Below are 20465 nucleotides of genomic sequence, written 5' to 3' on the forward strand. Positions count from 1 at the left end.
GATATCGAGATAATTGGGATGCCTTCTGGGGAAGGTGGGACCTGTACAATAGCAACAGGGAGATGGAAGAAAGTATCTCGATCAGATGTACCACTGGACCCAGGAGAGGCATACTTGGCTCATACTGATTTAAATTGAACTGCTGCAATTGGAAAGGCAAATCAGGGCACGACTTACACACTTAATATAAAGGTCCTGTGGAGTGTTGCTGAACTAAGAGACGTAGGAATGCAGGTTTGTTGTTACTTGAACGTGGAGTTATAGTTAGACAGGATAGCAAAGAAGGCATTTGATATGTTTTCCTTTACTGGTCAGAGCTTTGAGTATGTGACTTAGGAGAACATGTTATGGGTTTACAGAACATTGGTAATGGCACTTTTGGAGTATTATGTGCAATTCTGGTCTCTCTCCTATAAAAAGAATGTTGCGAAACGTGAAACAACTACTTAAAATAGTTTTTGGTCCAAAGAAAAGGCCTACAATTTGGGAGGAAATATAGCGAGACGGGAAGGCTGCAAACTCATCCAAATTCAACAAATGACTGCGAAACGCGATTTAACTAACAAAGAACAAATGAAGAAAAAAGTGGAAACCGTTTTTTTAAAAAACTGCTAAAACACTAATAAATGTGTGAAGAGAGAAATGAACATTAATAGGTTAGCAAAGAGGACCATATGCCACTTACAACATTAAAGAGGGAAGCTCAAAATGGGGAATGAAAATGTCTCAAAAATCACGAACATACTATTGTTTTCTGTTCACAAATGTTCACACAACTAACACAGTAGTGATATTGGTGAGTTCAGTGAGAGGGAAGAACTGAACCAAATCAGTCTATTTGGGAAATGATGTTGGGACATTGGATAGGATTGAAGGTTGGGAAACACCAGTCCTTGATCATCTTCATCCCACAGTATTTAATGTAGTGGGCTGAGTAATACTGGATGCAGTGATGGTCATGTTCCAAGATTCTATAAGCTCTGCAATAATTCACACAGATTGGGGGCTAGCGAGTGTAAGCAATCCAATGGAAAAGGGAGGTAGGTATAAAATTGTGAACTATAGACCAGTCAGTCTGCAGGGAAAAAATCAAAATGAAAGATTCAATTGCGAAGCATTTGGCAAAACAGTATTCAGGATCTACTAGAATCAGCATGGACATGAAGGCCGTGTTCCAGGGCACGCTGTTCTGTCTTCTAAGCTTGACAAACCGACTGGCCGTCTTTGAGGATGTAAACAGTGGAGCTGATGAGAGTGTAACAGTTACTGAGGAGAAAAACTACAACTAACTCCCTGGACACCGCAGCAAAGGCTGAAAGGAGGAGACATTCTATCCTTCCACACTTACATTTGGTGATATTTCTGGCGTGTGACTGTGTGAATGTGAATATTGTATCAGAGAGGCTGTCGGAAAAGGGCGGCCGGTTAGTCGAACGTAACTGTGTTTGTGTGTCCGCGATTATTATGATATTTCTGGGTCTCTCTTGTGAAAATCAAAAACATTTTCAATTCAACTTATTCCCCGGCTCCCCCACTAGACCCCAAAGGTAGAATTTAAGACAATGTATTCGTTGATTTCAAGATTTCAGTCTAAAGGTACCGACAATGTCAGCGCTCAGCTCAAAGAGCTCGATCTGTGCGGCAGCAAAATGCGTTTAACTCGACAGCGGAGATATCTTTTCAAGTGAAAACTTTTCAGTCGCAAACCTTCCCTTGTCTGGCTCAGGAACAATCGAGCCTGGCTCTCTGGAGAGGCGGAATTTCAGAGGAATCGGAGAGTTTAAGCCGTTAGAGAAACACAGAGAGGCAGCAGGAGCAGGGAGCTGACGGCAGGTTGTCCCTGCGCCGTCCGCTCGCTGCCTTCAAGTTGCTCAGTGCCGCCGCCAGCAGCTTCATTGCTGACCCAGTTCAGACTGACTCAGAGAGAGATTCAGCGCAGAGTTCTCAACATGAGCGACAGTGCAGCTGCCGAAACGGCTCCTCCAGCCTCCGCTCCCACCAAAGCCAAGGCTCCCAAGAAGAAGGCGGTCGCTCCCAGGAAAAAACCAGCCGGTCCCGGATTGGGAGAGCTGATTCTGAAGGTTGTCGGGGATATCAAGGATCGCAAAGGGACGTCTCTGTCCGCTATAAAGAAGGCGCTGGAGAGAAGCGGGATTGATGTGGGAAAGCGAAATGCACAGATCAAGATGAGTATCAGGAGGTGCCTGGCGAACGGCTCCCTTGTTCTGTTCAAGGGCCAGGGCGTCTCCGGCTCCTTCAAACTCCCAAAGAATCCAGTCAAGGCAAAAGCGGGAAAGAAGGCGGGAACATCAGCGGCCGCCAAGAAACCGGCCGTGAAGAAATCACCGGTCAAGAAGGTGACAGCAAAGAAATCTCAGGCCAAGAAAGCGACAGTCAAGAAATCCCCTGCAAAGAAAGCGACTGTCAAGAAATCCCCAGCCAAGAAAGCGAGCGGCAAGAAGACGGTATCGCCAAAGAAAGCGGTGAGCAAAGCAGCGCCAAAGAAACGGACTCCCGTGAAGAAGGTGAAAAAGACCAAGGGCCCTAAAGCCCCCAAACCCCTCAGCAAACTGGCTAAAGGCAAGGCCAAGCCCAAAGCGAAAGTGACCAAGACAGCAGCAAAGAAATGAACCAGTGAGTGTAATATATAACCATCTGAACCCAAAGGCTCTTATCAGAGCCACCCACATCTCTCAGGAAAGAGCTGAGCCCGGATCCAATGTTTCCCGGCGTCGAGCCGGGATATTAATTGATCTGAATAACTCACAGTCATGCCATGGTTTACGAGAGTGGAGACCTGTGAATCGGTAAGGTATCATATAGAGAGGGTTTGTTAATCTCCATCTGGTTATTTCACTTCGCGACTTACAACTCTACCGAGTCATGAATGTGACATATTGTAGTATTTGCATTTCATTGACCCGTTCAGGAATGTTACTTTGTTCAGTTTTGATTCTGCTACCCTGTGGATATTCCTTCCATCTGCCTGTTACAGACAGTTCAGACAACAATTCCACATTGTCTTCAGGCTAATTACAATCTGGGGGTAATACAAAAAAAAAGGGAGGCACGGTGGCTCAGTGGTTAGCACTGATGCCTCACAGTGCCAGGGACGTTTGTGTGGAGTTTGCACATTCTCCCCTTGTCTGCGTGGGTTTCCTCTGGATGCTCCGGTTTCCTCCCACAGTCCAAAGATGTGCAGGTCAGGTGAATTGGCTATGCTAAATTGCACATAGTGTTAGATGGATTCGTCAGGGGTAAATGTTGGGGAAAGTGTCTGGGTGGGGTTGCTCTTCGGAGGGTCAGTGTGGACTTGTTGGACCGAAGAGCCTGTCTCCACACTGTGGGTAATCTAATCATAAAGTGAGATTCTGTCCTTTTATCGGTGTACACTGTATTAGCTTTTAAGATGTTTAAATTGGCGGGGTTCCGATTGATTCACGGCCGGTACACGTTCGGTTGTTCAGTTTGTCTGGGCTGTTTTAAACCCCGCCTTTCCTCCTGCCTGTTAAAGACAGATCAGACAATGATCCCGCCTCCTGTCCGCGATGACAGTTTAAGACGGATGGTGTTTTGCGTTTTAATGGTTACTTTAATCTCAAGGTTTTTGAGGATAAATTCGGCGGGTATTTTAAAATTGACCAACTGACATTCCAATTGAACCAATCAGACTCCAACAATTCTTTTCCTGCCTTTATGTTTAATTTAATCTCAGGGTTTGTCAGAGTGAATTCGGCGGGCATTTTCAAACTAACCAACTGTCATTTCACGTTACCCAATCAGCCTCCAACAATTCTTTTCCTGCCCTTTCCTGTCCCTTCCGGAGCTGTTTCTCTGTGGGTTGAGGGACAGGGCTGTATCCAATCCCAGCTCTAGGGCGGGCTCTCCATTCCCTTAAACAGGCAGCACCGCAGCAGCCTCAGTATTGACAGCAGCAGCCTGTGTGTGTTACGGAGAGTCGGAGAGAATGGCCCGAACCAAGCAGACAGCGCGCAAATCCACCGGAGGGAAAGCTCCCCGCAAGCAGCTGGCGACCAAAGCGGCCCGCAAGAGCGCTCCGGCCACGGGCGGAGTGAAGAAGCCTCATCGCTACAGGCCCGGTACGGTGGCTCTGCGGGAGATCCGCCGCTACCAGAAATCCACCGAGCTGCTGATCCGCAAACTGCCCTTCCAGCGGCTGGTGCGAGAGATCGCTCAGGACTTCAAGACCGACCTGCGCTTCCAGAGCTCGGCGGTGATGGCCCTGCAGGAGGCCAGCGAGGCTTACCTGGTGGGACTGTTTGAGGACACCAATCTGTGCGCCATCCACGCCAAGCGGGTCACCATCATGCCCAAAGACATCCAGCTGGCCCGCCGGATCCGTGGGGAGCGCGCCTAAACGGAACCTGGCCGACCCTGCACATTCACCCCGAGAGAGAGAGAGAGAAAGACACAAAGGCTCTTTTCAGAGCCACTAAACCATCCAGAGAGAGCGGGAGACGATTTGTGTTAATATTGTAATTGTAAGACTAGGAAATAAATAGGGAATGAGTTGTAAGCAGTATTGGCATAGGCAGGCAAGTCATATCTAATGAAATCTCCCGTGTCGCAGAATTTATTATGGCAGATTGTGGAATACAATTTTAACGTGGTATTGGATTATAATTTCCCGCGAATTCTCTGTCTCGGTGTTAATATATTTTGCCGTTTGGGCATGGGAAAGATTTGGTACTAAGAGATCGAACTCTTGCTTGCAGACATTGGTATCGTAATTTGCTTATTGTACAGGGCCCGAGTAGAACATTAACGGGGAGTCGGTTTAAACCATAAAGTAACAGATCGCGCCAGTCAAACGATCGCAGACATTGGAACATGGCGTGACGTCCGTAATGCATTTCAGGGGCGTTAGTTGAAGACACCGATCGCACACGCGCCAGTTATTAGAATATAGAATGTTATGTAACTTTCACATGCTTCATTATAGTAGTATTAATTCCGGATTACATACTGTCCTCACGGTCTCCCTGGGTGTTCCCACCAGCTGTAACTATATGATCATTGTTGAAAAAGCAGGCGGGAAAACATGGCGCCAAATCGTCAACCGTTTTCTTTCAAATTTGAAAATCCTGCCGAAATGTAGATCCGAGACGGGAGCATTCGTATTTAGTCATTACCCGAAAGAAAATTTGTAAATTAATGAGGCTAGAAGCTATTTGAAGGATTCGAGGTGGTATTCATTTCCCTCCGAAGACACTCATTCAGCCCTGTGAGGATTTCATGAGCGTTCTTCAGCGTGAGCGCATTAATAACGAACACCGCCTTTAGATATTATTTTAATACCGTGCTCCCTTATTGCAAAAGCTCCATATTAACTATTCCAGTCCGGTAACTGTTCTAGTTTGATCTCGGTTCATTTTGAAAGCTTCTCACCGACAGCAGAAAGCTCTTATTTACACTATTTTGCAACATAACAGAACCCGCGCGGAGTTTTCGAAATTTAAAGACAAATGTCTAATGTATCCACCAGTGGGTCTGTAAGAAAAGGAGCACTTCTTTTGTTTCCGAGTGGCTCACAGGAGTCACACCCCAACCGGCTCTTATCGCTCCTGGAATAATCAAATATTAGAGAGTGACTTGAGCAAATAGCAGCAAACAGAAAAAAAAATCACTAATGTTTAATATGCTCCCGAGAATCGGAGGAGAGGGTACTACTCTTGATGCCAGCGCCATATCATCAACCCCTTTCCTTCCAATTTGAAAAGCCCGCCATTTCACAAATAACGGAGTATGTTTTACTTAGAAAAATGATGTATTAAAAAGGAGAACGTCGTTCAGAGGGGAATTAAGCAAGACTTGTTAATTAGGTTATAAAGATATACTTCAGACAATCTCGCTCATTCATTTGCTTGACTGCATCTATCTCTTTCTACTTTTTTCCTTTTCTGCATCTGAAGAACTGGCAGAAACAAAAACAAGCGCCAATAAATACAATCTGCAATTAATCCCGTCATTTGACGTTTCGAAAGCACTCCGATATGTTCATTAAACATTACAGAACGTTCTTCCGACTGAGCTCATTAATCGTCTTTAGACAATATTTTAATATCGCCCAGCCTTTTTGCACTTGTTCTGACAACAGCAAAAACATATTTGCTGTCGCAGTCCTGCTCTGGTTTGATCTCGGTTCATTTTGATAATCTCTCACCGCCAGCAGAAAGCCTCATTTACTGTATAATTTATTCCTGCATCCTTAGGCGCATGCGCGATGCTGCCCTTCCTCCAAAGCTGACTGTTCCTGAGTAGAGGAGCGCATGCGTGAGGCCCTCCCCCAGCGCTGCCATTGAGGAGCATTTACTCAGTGAGTACAAGAGGTTTGTTTGAAACAGACCGCAATGGAGAGATCAGCGCCCAGGGAAGGGAGGGAACAGCAGGCTCCTTCCAGCAGCACATCGGGATGGGAGCCTGGGACACAGAGGGGGCTCCGAGACCGGGACTGATTCGGGGTGAGTTCAGGGAGAACCGGGGGCTGTTTGTAAGAGGCCGAGATGGAATACGGATGGAAATTCATTGTTTGGCTTCTATTTCATGCTGTTTGTTACGAATAGTAGGTAATTAAAGGACAGTATATCTAAATGTGAAAGTAGTGCCTGTTGTTCTTCCTTCAACAGTTAATGTATTGGGAGCTGAATATTGAACTTGCAGATGTTGGTTAATTTTTGTACATTAGTAAATTGTTTTGGAATTTCGCAAACAGAAAAAAAAGACTGGGAGGAGCTCAGAGCTAGAGTGTAACTAGTCCTTGTTCTGTTCACCTTGCCCTGTTTAAAAACAGAATTATCATGATCATGACCTAAATATTGCATTGATCAGTTGATCAGTTTCTACTTAGCTGTTGGTGATTTACAGGAAATATCCCTCTTGTCTTCCTCCAGGCAAATGATTTATGGACCAAGACAATGTAATATTTCCTCAGTACAAAGCCAAGTGTGACCAGCTGCTTCTAACAACCAGCAGATATGTTACTGTTGTCAGATTGGAGAACATCCTTTCTACAGTCAGAGTGGATTGAGTCAGATACACATTGACCTTAATTTCCAGAAGTATACATTCAATCCAAGAGTCAAACACAAGTGATGCAATATATTTTTTTGATTTCTCTCTATACTCAATAAAAAGTATACTCAATACAAGGGGGCATAGCTTTAAATTAAGGGGGGGTAGATATAGGACTGATGTTCGGGGTAGGTTCTTCACTCAGCGAGTCGTACGTTCATGGAATGCCCTGCCAGTAGCAGTGGTGGACTCTCCCTCTTTATGGGTATTTAAGCGGGCATTGGATAGGTATATGGAGGATAGTGGGTTAGTGTAGGTTAGGTGGGCTTTGATCGACGCAACATCGAGGGCCGAAGGGCCTGTACTGCGCTGTATTCTTCTATGTTCTATGTTCAATGCACGACAGCTCAGTTCCAATAAATGCCATGATGCTTAGTCAATTATCATTTGCAACATCAGAAGAGGGATAGATTGTATCCTCTTATGAAATATACATTCAGGAACTGTATTAACTCCACATGTAATGAAGGCAATTTTAAAATTACAGTCAAGGTGAACAAACAGATCATTCTGTTACATTGTTACAGCAAGGATTTCTGAAGATCTAGAAGGAAACTTTGGCATTATCAGTAACTGAGATGGACAAAATTAATCTTTTGATAATTAATCTTTTGATAAATAGTAGTCCTGTGTGAAAGGCACAACAACTAAACAGTGTAAATTCCGAATGAACCTCTGAGCCATAGCCTGACGTACACATAACCACCATCTCCAACCCACCCTCTTATGTGTGCTTGCATACACATGCACACATACCATTCTCTCACACACAGCTACTGACTGATTAACAATTGTTGCAAATTTGTACACCATCCTGAAATACTCATTCCAACATCTAAAAGTAATGAAAATCCATATACACCACAACTAGCAGAAAACATTTCATCAAACTGATTTCTACTCTCAGATCTCAAGTCAAAGAAATTTTCAGCACAGAATAAGTCTCTTCAAATTATTAAGTCTGACTGATCAAAGACAGTCTACAACAACATAACAGTTGACTGAGCTAACAATTCTATTTCCTTTCAGCCAGCATTCCATTTTCGTAAAACTATCATGGCAGCAGAGAAGCTGTCATCTCCATCTGTATCGTAACCTCATTCTCCATTTCATCATTTTGTAGTTATGCAGCAAGAAAGATTTTTTAAAATTATTCTATATATGTATTTCAAAATTCATTTTGATTTTCTATGAAGAGCCCTATATTCCTCTTGACCCGCCCTTCATTATAGTACAAAAAAAAAGCAAGGAATCAGGATATAGTTTTCTGAAGGAGTCATTGGAATTGGATCATTACTATTTAAGTCATTGCAGAATGAAAGAGAAAGCCAAAATTGGTCGGTTTGTCAAGCTGCTCTTTTTTTTTCCAACAGGAGTTGATATTTAAATTGTTAAATTCAATTTATTGAACTATTCTTCGCAGAATGGTGGAAAATAAAAGACCTTTTGATTTTCCCCTCCATACCATAGAGCAACACAAGAGTCTGCTAGTGGCTTGCACCAGATCCTGTCCACATTGGTAAATAAAATAGAATTGGCCAATTCTCTTTCCTGTACAAGGAACACTGTGGTCAGTCAGCTGCAATGCAGTTGAAGTGTTCACTTCGTTGCAAATGAGTTCGGTGAATACTGATCATTAATTCACTGGTTAAAACATGTCACAATGCAAAAATTGACAGCATTCTGAAAACCAGACCTTGATATCCCTATTGTTCCCGGTTAGACTCTGCACTAAAGGAGTTACAAAAGTCTGAAGAAAAGCACAGATGTTTTTCTGCTGCAATGTATTGTATGTTCAGTTGTCCATGGATCCTACAGGCACGAAAGCTAAAGAACATTGGCTGTGGACATTATTGAACTCCATGTGCAGTGCCAGAGATTAACAGATATACAAACACATCCACTTTCATAGACAGGCGCTGACTCCAGTGGCAATGGATAGTACCTCATTCATGTCAAGTAGCAGAAGTTTGAACACTGAAGTACAGTAGCAATTACTAAAAGGGACATGTTTCAATTTGGATGACACTGAAGCACTGTGAAACACAATAACCAAGAATAAGGAGCACATTGATATCTAGTATCAGAGAGTAAATGAATCTCATTCTCACACTGAGCCTGGTGCTGATGAACACACACTTTCTCCACACACACATTGTGGTTGAGGACCTGAGTAATGCAGAAGCATTTCCATACTTTTTAAATATATGAAACACTGATTTATAAGGGATTAAACCCACCTCATAAAGTGTATCAGATCATTACATGCAGAACGGGAAACACAAGGCGACATAAAAAAAAGTGTCAGTGTGATCTAGACCAGTGCCACTCCTTTAAAGTGATACAGATTGGCAGCACAACAGAAAACTCACTCACACACAGCCAGTTAATGCTGAAAGGGAAAAAAAAACGAAATTTAGGCCCAGATATGTCCAAATATGGACAGTCATAAATTGATTCACCAAACCATTAATCATTTCAGTTAGTGTCAAATGTTATATCTTAGTGTCCAGCAGCAACTGATAAAGACTCCTGCAAACACAAAATATATTTAAACAGTCTGAATGCAACAAAATTCAGATTCATAGCAAAAATAACATTAATCCCTCAATCACAAAAGGTTAGTGAATATTGATCAAGTTTATCCTACACTCAGACCAAAAAACACAGCTGAACGTGGAAAGAGAATGAGATCCACATACTCTACCTGATACTATTGCCCACAGAACAAAACTGGCTCTATAGTTATCAAAGACAGGTAACGGCAGAAATAATCTCAAATTAGCATTCAGATAGAGATAGTGGCAGTGAGTCGATAAAGTTCAGGATCCCAACAGTTACGGAAACTAGAATGGAGAACAGGTGAAGAACAAAATGTCCCAGTCTGGACACAAATGGGCTGAATGGCTGGACCAATTCTGTGACTCTACTATAAATGACATGATGCAGAAGAGATTAAGGCCCAATCACAACACCCTAAAATCTACTATCACAGAATCAACCACAGTCACAGAGAATTATTTTTCCTAAATTCATTCATGGGATGAGAGAATTACTGGTGAGGCCAGCATTTATTGCCCAGCCCTAACTTCCCAGGGGATAGTTATGTGTCTGGAGACACATGTAGGCCAGACCAGGTAAGGATGGCAGCTTCCTTCCTTAAAGGACATTAGTGAACCAGATGGCAAACAAGAATAGATTCCTTGTCACCATTGGACTCATAGAATATTATTGGCTGTCAGCGAATTAAGCAACTTTTGATGCATGAGAATTGAAAGTGACTGGTACTGATTCAGCACTTGACGTTCAGTCACACAGCACAAACTGACAAGGTTAGCTCAATTCCTGAACTTTCATGTGGACATAACAAAAACTGACAGGTGGAGATTGATGGCTGCTCTCACACATTCACTCTGTTGAAACTGAAAGGGAGAGCATGATACTTAAACACCACCCCCCCAAATCCTACGCACACTTCAAAAATGCTGGCAGGTACAATCTGATGAACGCATTTGCACATTTATAAACTAGACGTTGACAAATACAGATTCACAGCTACATCCTGAGTTACACAGAGCATAACAGGGACAGATTGGTCCATCACACTCAAATGCACATGGCAGGACATTTCAGAGGAAAACATTCTCATTCACAAAGTAGAAACTTATTGGTACAGATTGATAACACTCTGTTTCAAATTACTTAAGTTGACATGTATGGTTTGGTAATGACACACTCATATTCACAGGAGAAACTGACAGGTAGAGATTGATAACAAGAAATCAGAGTTACATTTGAGGTCTAGTGACCCTTCCTCAGAACTGAATGTGTGCATTTTCTGAGCTGCCACATGGTCTTCTCTATTCTGGGGAAACTGAGTGTAGATTGGGTGTCCACTTTGCCAACACCTACATTCCATCCAGAAAACAAGACCCTGAGCTTCCACTTACCTGCCACTTCAACACACCACCCAGTTCCCCGATGAACATCTCTGCCTCAGGCCTGCTGCAGTGCTCCAGCTAAAACTCAGTGCAAGCTGGAAGAACAGTACCTCATTTTCTGCTTGGGAATACAACAGCCTTCTGGACCCAATATTGAGTTCTACAACCAGGGCTAGAGCTCTCCCATGTCATTACCCAGAACCCCTGACACCAGGCCTTGTTATCACAAGGTCTGCTATTATACACCAACAGTCACTGTTAATGGTGATTCACCTTCCTTGTCTTTGGATACTATGTCCATCTACCATTTACTCCTGACCCTTCAACATACCCTACCTTTTGCGGAAAAACTAATCAGATTAGATTAGATTACTTACAGTGTGGAAACAGGCCCTTCGGCCCAACAAGTCCACACCGCCCCGCCGAAGCGCAACCCACCCATACCCCTAGATCTACCCCTTACCTAACACTACGGGGCAATTTAGCATGGCCAATTCACCTGACCTGCACATCTTTGGACTGTGGGACGAAACCCACGCAGACACGGGGAGAATGTGCAAACTCCACACAGTCAGTCGCCTGAGGCGGGAATTGAACCCGGGTCTCTAGCGCTGTGAGGCAGCAGTGCTAACCACCGTGCCACCTAAGATCTGCTGAGCTTTTCCAGCTATCTGATTTTGTTTCTGATTTCCAGCTTCTCCAGTTCTTTTGATTTTCATTTAGAGATTAATAACTACATTTTCATATTCACAGAGCAGAAACCACCAGGGAAAATTGATAACTATATTCACATGTTCACAAAAGAAAATTTGTCAGGCATACATTAATAAATACACTCATGTTTACAATTCGGACCCTGATTGGGAAGGATTCTTAACTAAACCTTCACAAAGCAAAACCTGACAAGGACTGTTAGTTTTTAACTTCTCCTATTCACATAGCAGAAACTGGCTGGCTGAAATTGACAATTACCCAAACATAATCACCAAGCAGATATCTTCAGGAGGCTACGGAAATTCACCGTGTCTATAAAAACTCCTGCAAACTTTTATCGATGCACCACCTATCTGGATGTGTCACAGTGTGGTATGGCTACTGTTCTGCCCAAGACCACAAGAAATTACAGTCAGTTGTGAACACAGTCCAATCCATCCAAAGGCTCCATTTATACTTCCTCCTGTGTTGGGAAAGCAACCAACATAACCAAAGACCCATCTGACCCTGGTTCTACGCTCCTCCACCCTGGTCTGTCAGGTAGAAAATATAGAAGTTTGAATACACCATCCAACAGATTCAAGAACTGATTCTGTGCTATTATTAGACTTTTGAATGGACCTCTCAAATTTTAATGTTATTCTGTCTCTCTGCACCATTAACACTGTATTCCAGATTCTGTTCTATTGCCCTATTGCACTTTGTAAGGCACTCAAAACAATACTTTTCATTGTATCTCTGTACATGTGACAATAATAAATCAGATCAAATCAAGTGGATAACTACACTCTCATGTCGCAGAATCTGAGAGGTACAGGTTGATAGCTACAGTCACACAACCTGACAGGTAAAGATGAATAAATACATTTAAACCCTGACATTACAGCACCTGACAGGAAGGATTGATAACTAAACTCTCTTATTCACAAAGCAGAAATTGATAGTGACAGATGAAAGCTCAGCTCACACATTCACATAGCATAAACTGGCAGGAATTGACAATTACACAGACATATTCACCAAGTAGAAACTGACAGCTGTAGATTGATAACTATATTTAAGTATTCATACAGCAGAAAGGTACGGATTGACAATTACACAGGTAGAAATTGACAGTAGAGAATGATAACTGTACTATTCACATATTGACAGGGAAGAATCTGACAGGGACAGATTGGTATTGACCCTCTCAAATTGACGTAGTAGAAACAGATTAACAATGATACTCTGGTGTCAAATAGCAAAACCTGACAGGTACTGTTTGATAATTACACTGAGAAATTGATTATGGCTAAAACTGACAGGTAGAGATCAATATCTACATTCACACAGAAAATACTGACAGGTACAAATTGATGACTGCATTTAATATTCATACAGCAGAAACTGACAGGGAGATACTGAGAATGGCGCACCCGTTCTCAAAGCTGAAACTGACAGGTTCAGGTTGATAACTACAGTCAGATGCACAGCAGAAACTGTTAGGGAAAGATTGTTAAGTAAATTCACACATTTACAACGGCAGAAACTGACAGGTATATATCGATAACTAAACTCACACCTCCCCATTAGTGAAGCACACAGGGACTGATCCTATTTATTTAAAATGTATTTATCAATCAGTCTCTGCCAGTTTCTACTATGTGGAAAAGAGTTCAGTTATCAATCTATGCCAGTCAGTTTATACTATGTGAACGTAGTTATCAATCTGTCCCTGTCACTCTCGAGTAAATACATTTTGGACATTGCAGTGAGTGACAGGGACAGATTGATGACTATATTACCTCTTACATTTGCACGGCCTATACTGACAGGTACAGATTGACAGCCGTACTCCCACATTCACCTCACAGGAACTGACAGGTATGATAAGGATCCAGATACAAACTTGTATTGGTTAACCCCATTGTGGAGCTGTAGAGGTGTTGGTTAGTATCTGGTTCTCAGTCAATTGGGGTAGATTTCTTATGTTACAATCACCAGACAAAGAGCAACTCAGGCCAAGAATGGAGTCAGACTTGTCGTTCTGTTTGAAATGCTGGCCTGAAAGAAACACAGACTCATGATTGTAAAATGAATATTACATTGAAAGGTTTGATACTGTCAAACTCACTTAATGTTGATTTACAGGGGATGTCTCTTCTCTCTTCCTCCAGACAATTACATGAAGAAGCAAGGCAATGTAACATTCTCTTGGTACGAAGCCAAGTGTGATCAGTTCCTTCGAACAAACAGTAGGTATGTTATCACTGTCAGACTGAAAAACATACTTTTCACAGGCACAGAGCAGTTGAATTAGACACACATGGAGCTCAATTTCTAGAGCGAAGTTTTCACAAGAATAGTCAAATACTACCAAGCAATTATAACTTTTTTTATCCCTCTCCATTCTCAATTCACATTTCCTGATTTCCAATAAATGTTATCATTCACAGCCATCGAGATGTACAGCACTGAAGCAGACTCTTTGGTCCTACTCATCCATGCCAACCAGATGTCAGAAACTAATCTAGTCCCATTTGCCAGTACTTGACCCATATCACTTTGAACCCTTCCTATTCATGGACCCATCCAGATGTCTTTTAAATGTTGTAATTGTACCACCCTCCTCCTCTTTCTCTGGTAGCCCATTCCTTACTCGTACCATCTTATGCGTGAAAAAGTTGCGCTTAGGTCCATTTTAAATTTCTCCCCGTTTACCTTAAACCTACGCCTCAAGTTTTGCACTCCCCCACCTCAGGGAAGAGACATTGTCCCTCATGATCTTATAAACCTCTATGTGGTCAACCCTAGCTTGTTCAGCCTCTCTCTATAGCTCAAATCCTCCAACCCTGACAAATTCCTTGTAAATCTTTTCTGAACCCTTCAACATTTCACAATATCCTTCCAATACGAAGGAGACCAGTATTGCATGCAGTATTCCAAAACTGGCCTCACCAATGACCTGCACAGCCACAACATGACCTCCCAACTCCTATACTCGATGCACTGACCAATGAAGAAAACGTCCTATCTACTTGCGACTCCACTTTCAAGGAGCTATGAACCTGCATTCCAAGGTCTCTTTGTTCAGCAAAACTATCGATGATCCTACCATTAAGTGTTCAAGTCCTGCCCTGATTTGCCTTTCCAAAATGTAGCAACCCAGATTTATCTGAATAAATGTCCATCTGCCATTCCTCATCCCACTGGCCCATCCGATCAAGACCCTGTTGTACTTTGAAGGAAACTTCATTGCTGTCCAATTTTGGTGTCATCTGCAAACTTATTAACTATACCTGCTGTGTTCAAATCCAAATCATTCACATAAATGATGAAAAGCAGTGGATCCAACACTGATACTGGTGGCACACCACTGGTCACAGGCCTCCAGTCTGAAAAGCATCTCTCCATCACAACCACCCCCGTCTTCTACCATTGAGCAAGTTCTGCATCCAATTGGCTACCTTCTCTGTATTCCATGAGATCTAACCTTGCTAACCAAGCTCCCATGAAGAACCTCGTCGAATGCCTTACTGAAGGCCATATAGATCACATCCACCATTCTGACCTCACAATCCTCTTTGTTCCTTCTTCAAAGCAACTCATTCAAGTTCATGACACACGTTTTCTCAGACACAAAGCCATGCTGGCTATTCCTAATCAATCCTTGCCTTACCAAATGCACGTCAATCCTGCCTCTCAGGATTCCCTCCAACATCCTGCCCACCACCGACATCAGACTCACCGGTCTATAGTTCCCAGGCTTTTCCTTACCACTCTTCTGAAATATTGGCACCACGTTCACAATCTTCCAGTCATCCAGCACGTCACCTGCGACTATCAATGATAAAAATATCTCAGCAAGGTGCCCAGCAATCACTTCCCTACCTTCCCACAGAGTTCGAGGATGCACCTGATCAAGTCTTGGGGATTTATCATTTTTATGCATTTCAAGACATCCAGCACTTTCTCCTCTGTAATATGGACATTTTTCAAGATGTCGCAATCTATCCCACATTCTATTATCTTCCATGTCCTCCTTCACAGTGAACACTGATGCAAAATACTCATTAGGTATCTTCCCCATCTCCCTCGGCTCCACGCATCAGGTGCCTTGCTGATCTTCGAGATGCCCTATTCTCTTCCTAGTTAATGTTTTGGTCTTAATCTATTTCTGAAAACTCTTTGCATTCTCCTTACTTCTATTTGCCAAAGCTATCTCATGTCCCCTTTTTGCCCTCAGGATTTCTCTCCTAATGATACTCCTACAACCTTTATACTCTAAGGATTCACTCAATTTCTTCTGTCTACACCTGACATATGCTTCATTTTTTCTTAACCAAAACCTCAATTTCTCTCGTCATCCCACATGCCCGCCACCTACCAGACTTTTTTTTCACCCAAACAGGAATATACTAACTCTGGACTCTTGGTATCGCATTTTGAAGGCTTCCCATTTCCCAGCCTTCACTTTACCTCCAAACATCTGCCCCCAATCAGCTTTTTAAAGTTCTTGCCTAATGCTGTCAAAATTAGCCTTCCTACAGCTTTGAAGTCCAGCTTTTAGATCCGGTCTATCCTTTTCCATCACTATTTAAAAACAAACAGATTTATGGTTGCTGGCTCCAAACTGCTCCCCCACTGACACCTCAGTCACCTGCCCTGCCTTATTTCCCAGGACTATGTCAAATTTTGCATCTTCTCTAGCAGGAACATCCACATACTAAATCAGAAACTTTCCTTGCACACACTTAACAAATTCCTCTCCTTTTAAATCCTTAACACTACGGCAGTCCCTGTCTACATTTGGAATGTTAAAATCCCCTACCATATCCACCGTATTATTCTTACAGAGAACTGAAATCTCCTTGCAAATTTGTTTCTGACTTTCGTGCTGACTATTAGGGAGTCTATAATACCATCCCAATAAGATAACCATCCCTTTATTATTTCTCAGTACCATCCAAATAACTTCCTGGATATATTCCCAGGAATATCGTCTCTAAGTACAGTAGTAATGCTATCCCTTATCAAAACTGTCACTCCCCTCCTCTCTTGCCCCCACTTTCTAAGCTTCCTGTAGCATTTGTATTCTGGAACATGAAGCTCCTTCTCTCGGAACATTTACATGTTGATTAAGAAATTTTCTTCAAATTTTAAGTCTCTTCTCCATCCAATGGTACTTCCAGACAATGTTTGTAAAAACCTACTATTACAGCCTTTATCATCTTCCATATATCTGAAATCTGTGTATATTTGTTCCTCAGTTTCCTTCTTACTGTTGGGGGGCCTATCGTATAGTCCCATCATGGTGATTATCCCTTTTTATTTTAAACCAGATATTTTCACTGGATGATCTTTATCATAAATATTTTCTCTATTTAGAGCAGCAATCTTTTCCTTAATCAAAAACACCACTCCACCTTTTCTTTTACCTGCCTTTCTATTCTTCCTTTATCCCCCTCATACTTCTATAATCTATTGAATACAGACCCAGAGTTATCCTCCGTTACTGTTTTTCTGACAAGTCCTTCATCCTGGGGTCATTCTTGTAAATGTACTTTGGGCTCCCTCTAACACAAGCACATCCTTCCTGAGATAATGGGCACAAAGCTGCTCACAATATTCCAAATGCAGTCTGACCAGAGCTGATAGAGGCTCAGCAGTACATCTCTGCTCTTGTATTTTAGCTTCCTTGAAATAAATGTTAAAATGGCATTTGCCTTCCAAACTGCTAACTGAACCTGCCAGTTAACCTTAAGAGAATTCCTGAACTAAGACTCCCAAGTCCCTTGCCTTTGAGATTTCTGAAGACTTACCCTGTTCAGAAAATTATCAACATGTTGTGGTTCTGTTCGACAAGCTGGGAATTTGTGTTGCAGACGTTTCGTCCCCTGTCTAGGTGACATCCTCAGTACTTGGGAACTTTCTGTGAAGCGCTTCTATGATCTTTCCTCCGGCATTTGTAGTGGTTTGAATCTGCCGCTTCCAGTTGTCAGTTCCAGCTGTTCGTTGCAGTGGTCAGTATATCGGGTCTAGGTCGATGTGCTTATTGATTGAATCTGTGGATGAGTGCCAGGCCTCTAGGAATTCCCTGCCTGTTCTCTGTTTGGCTTGTCCTATAAATAGTAGTGTTGTCCCAGTCGAATTCATGTTGCTTGTTATTTACGTGTGAGGCGACTAAGGATAGCTAGTTGTGTCATTTTGTGGCTAGTTGGTGTTCATGGATGCGGATCGTTAGCTGTCTTCCTGTTTGTTTGTTTTGTGTAGTGTTTTGTGCAGTCCTTGCATGGGATTTTTTACACTACATTGGTTTTGCTCATGCTGGGTATCGGGTCCTTCGTTCTCGTGAGTTGTTGTTTGAGAGTGGCTGTTGGTTTGTGTGCTATTATGAGTCCTAGTGGTCGCAGTAGTCTGACTCAGTTCAGAAATGTTCTTGATGTATGGTAGTGTGGCTCGTCGTTTGGGTTGTGGCATGTCCTCGTTCTGTTGGGTTGCAGCATGTCCTCACCCTTAGGCAACTGTTGATGAAATTGCGTGGGTATCCATTTTTTGGCGAATACATTGTATAGGTGTTCTTCTTCCTCTTTTTGCAGTTCTGGTGTGCTGCAGTGTGTTGTGGCCCTTTTTGAATAGTGTCTTGATGCAACTTCTTTTGTGTGTGTTGGGATGGTTGCTTTCGTTGTACAGGAAAGCCAGGGGATGAAATGTCTGCAACACAAATTTCCAGCTCGGCGAACAGAACCACAACAACGAGCACCCGAGCTACAAATCTTCTCACAAACTTTGAATTATCAACATCTTTACTTCTTCTACCAGAGTGCATAACCTCTCAATTTCCCACATTGTATTCCATCTGTCACTTCTTCGTCCACTCTTGCAGCCTGTCCAAATCCTTCTACACCCTCCGCACCTCCTCGGCACTACCTGCCCCTCCACTGACATCTATGCCATGTGCAAACGTGGTAGGAATACCCTTTGTTCCTTTGTCCAGATCATTAAGGCATAACATGAATAGTTGTGTTCCCAACACTGACCCCTGTGGAAGTCCATGAGCCACTGGCTGCCAATTCTGTAAAAGACCCTTTTATCCTGACTCTCTGCCTTCTGCCAAGCAGCCAATTCTCTGCCTTTACCTTATTTAGCAGCCTGCTGTGTGGTATCTTATCAAAGGCCTTCTGGAAATACAAATCGATTACATCCCCGGTTCTGTGTTGTCTAACTTGCTTATTACTTCCTCAAAGAATTTGAACAGATTTGTCAGGGAAGACCTCTCCCTAACAAAGCTGTGTTGACTTTGCCCTATTTTACCATGCACTTTCAAGTATTCTGCAGCCTCATTCGAAACAAGGGATTCGCAAGCCTTAGGAATGACTACATTCTAGCTACATAGCCTATAGTTTCTTGCCTCTGCCTCTGCATTAGCCATTTTCCAGTCATCTGGGACCCTGTCTGACTCCAGTGCTTTCTGAAAGATCATCACCAGTGCCTCTCCAATCTACTCTGCTGTCTCCTTCAGTTATCTGGAGTGTAGTCCATCCGGTCTTGGTGATTTACCTGCCGTCAGCTTCCCAGCACCTTCCCCTTACCAATGGCCAATGCACTCACTTCTGTCCCCAGGTTTCCCTTGAAGTTCTTGTCAGTTGCTGGTGTCTTCCTCTGTTTAAAAACTGATGGAAAGTACCTGTTCAGATCCTCTGCTGTGCCGTGTTTCCCCATTACTACTTTTCCAGCATTGTTTTCAAGCTGTCCAATGTCCACGCTTGTCTCTTTGTAACCATTTAGATATCCAAGAAAATTGCATGCAGCCCTCTTCTGTGATTGTAGCGAGCTTACTCTCATATTTCACTTCTTTCCCCGTCCCCACCTCTTTTTTGAAGTTATTTCTGTTTTTTAAAGACTTGCCAATCTTCTGGCTTCCACGAATCTTTACCACACTATATGCTGCTGGTGTTGCCTTTATGCTCTGACTTCCCCTGTCAACCAGGGTTGTCTCAGCCTCCCCTTAGTATTATTCTTCTTCCTTGGGATGAATTTCTGCAATGTCTCCTGAATTAACCCAGAAGTTCCTGCCATCGCTGCTCCACTGTCTTTGCTGGTCGACTCTCCCTTCCAATCAACTCTGTCCAGCTCCACCCACCTATCTTTGTAATTATCTTTACCCAATTGTCATCCTGTTACATCTGAACTCTATTATGTTATGGCCACTGCCTCTTAGAGTTCCTTCACTTTGAGTTCCCTAATCAAGTCTCCCTCGTTACACATCACTAAATGAAGAATTGCCTGTTCCGGAGTGGGCTCTACCACAAACTGCTCCAAACAAAAAAAATCTCTCAGATAATTCCACGTTTTCTTGAGAACCGCTACAAACCTTTTTTTCCCAGTTCACCTGCATATTGAAGTCCCCAATGATTATTGCAACAGTTCCTTACATGCTTTTATAATCTCCTGATGTGTTTTCTCCCCCACATCGTGACAATGGCTAATGGCTTGTACACAAGTTCCTTCGGCGTCTTTTTTTCCTTTGTGGTTCCTGATCTCTACCCTCACAGATTCTACACCTTCTGACTCTATTTCGCTTCTTGCTGTCAATTTAATTTTATTTCTTGCAAACAAGGCAACCAACCCCTCTGACTCTGCCCATTGCCTTTTCGATAGCTTGGATAATTAGTTACCAGCCCTGAACCCCCTGCAGCCTTTTCTCTGATACCTACAACATTGTGAGTGCCAAGTTTA

The 20465-nt window shown here is 42.8% G+C and overlaps 2 protein-coding genes across 14 annotated transcripts in view; both read left to right on the plus strand.

The window, feature by feature from the left end:
• Nucleotides 1–1942: 1942 nt before the first annotated feature.
• LOC140470660 (histone H1-like) lies at nucleotides 1943–3418 on the plus strand. The gene has a single exon (XM_072566697.1). The coding sequence runs from the start codon at nucleotides 1950–1952 to the stop codon at nucleotides 2628–2630; it is 681 nt and encodes a 226-aa protein (XP_072422798.1). The 5' UTR covers nucleotides 1943–1949; the 3' UTR covers nucleotides 2631–3418.
• Nucleotides 3419–3959: 541 nt separating this feature from the next.
• The window catches only part of LOC140470706 (histone H3), a 375678-nt gene continuing 359172 nt past the window's right edge, over nucleotides 3960–20465 (plus strand). For 7 of the 13 annotated variants that reach the window (XM_072566741.1, XM_072566736.1, XM_072566735.1 and 4 more), the window contains exon 1: nucleotides 3960–6482. In XM_072566741.1, coding sequence (XP_072422842.1) covers nucleotides 3968–4378 — 411 coding nt within the window. In that variant the 5' untranslated portion in view covers nucleotides 3960–3967 and the 3' untranslated portion in view covers nucleotides 4379–6482. Of the gene's footprint in view, nucleotides 6483–6911; nucleotides 7365–13877; nucleotides 13986–20465 lie in introns of those variants that run through there. The other 6 variants (XM_072566740.1, XM_072566732.1, XM_072566733.1 and 3 more) reach the window with 4 other exon arrangements.

The sequence above is a fragment of the Chiloscyllium punctatum genome, chromosome 52 (assembly GCF_047496795.1).
Source record: "Chiloscyllium punctatum isolate Juve2018m chromosome 52, sChiPun1.3, whole genome shotgun sequence".
Classification (NCBI taxonomy): Eukaryota; Metazoa; Chordata; class Chondrichthyes; order Orectolobiformes; family Hemiscylliidae; genus Chiloscyllium; species Chiloscyllium punctatum.

Excerpts from the sequence above, each read along its gene's own strand:
- LOC140470660 (XM_072566697.1), top strand. The coding sequence starts at position 1,950 with ATGAGCGACAGTGCAGCTGCCGAAACGGCTCCTCCAGCCTCCGCTCCC.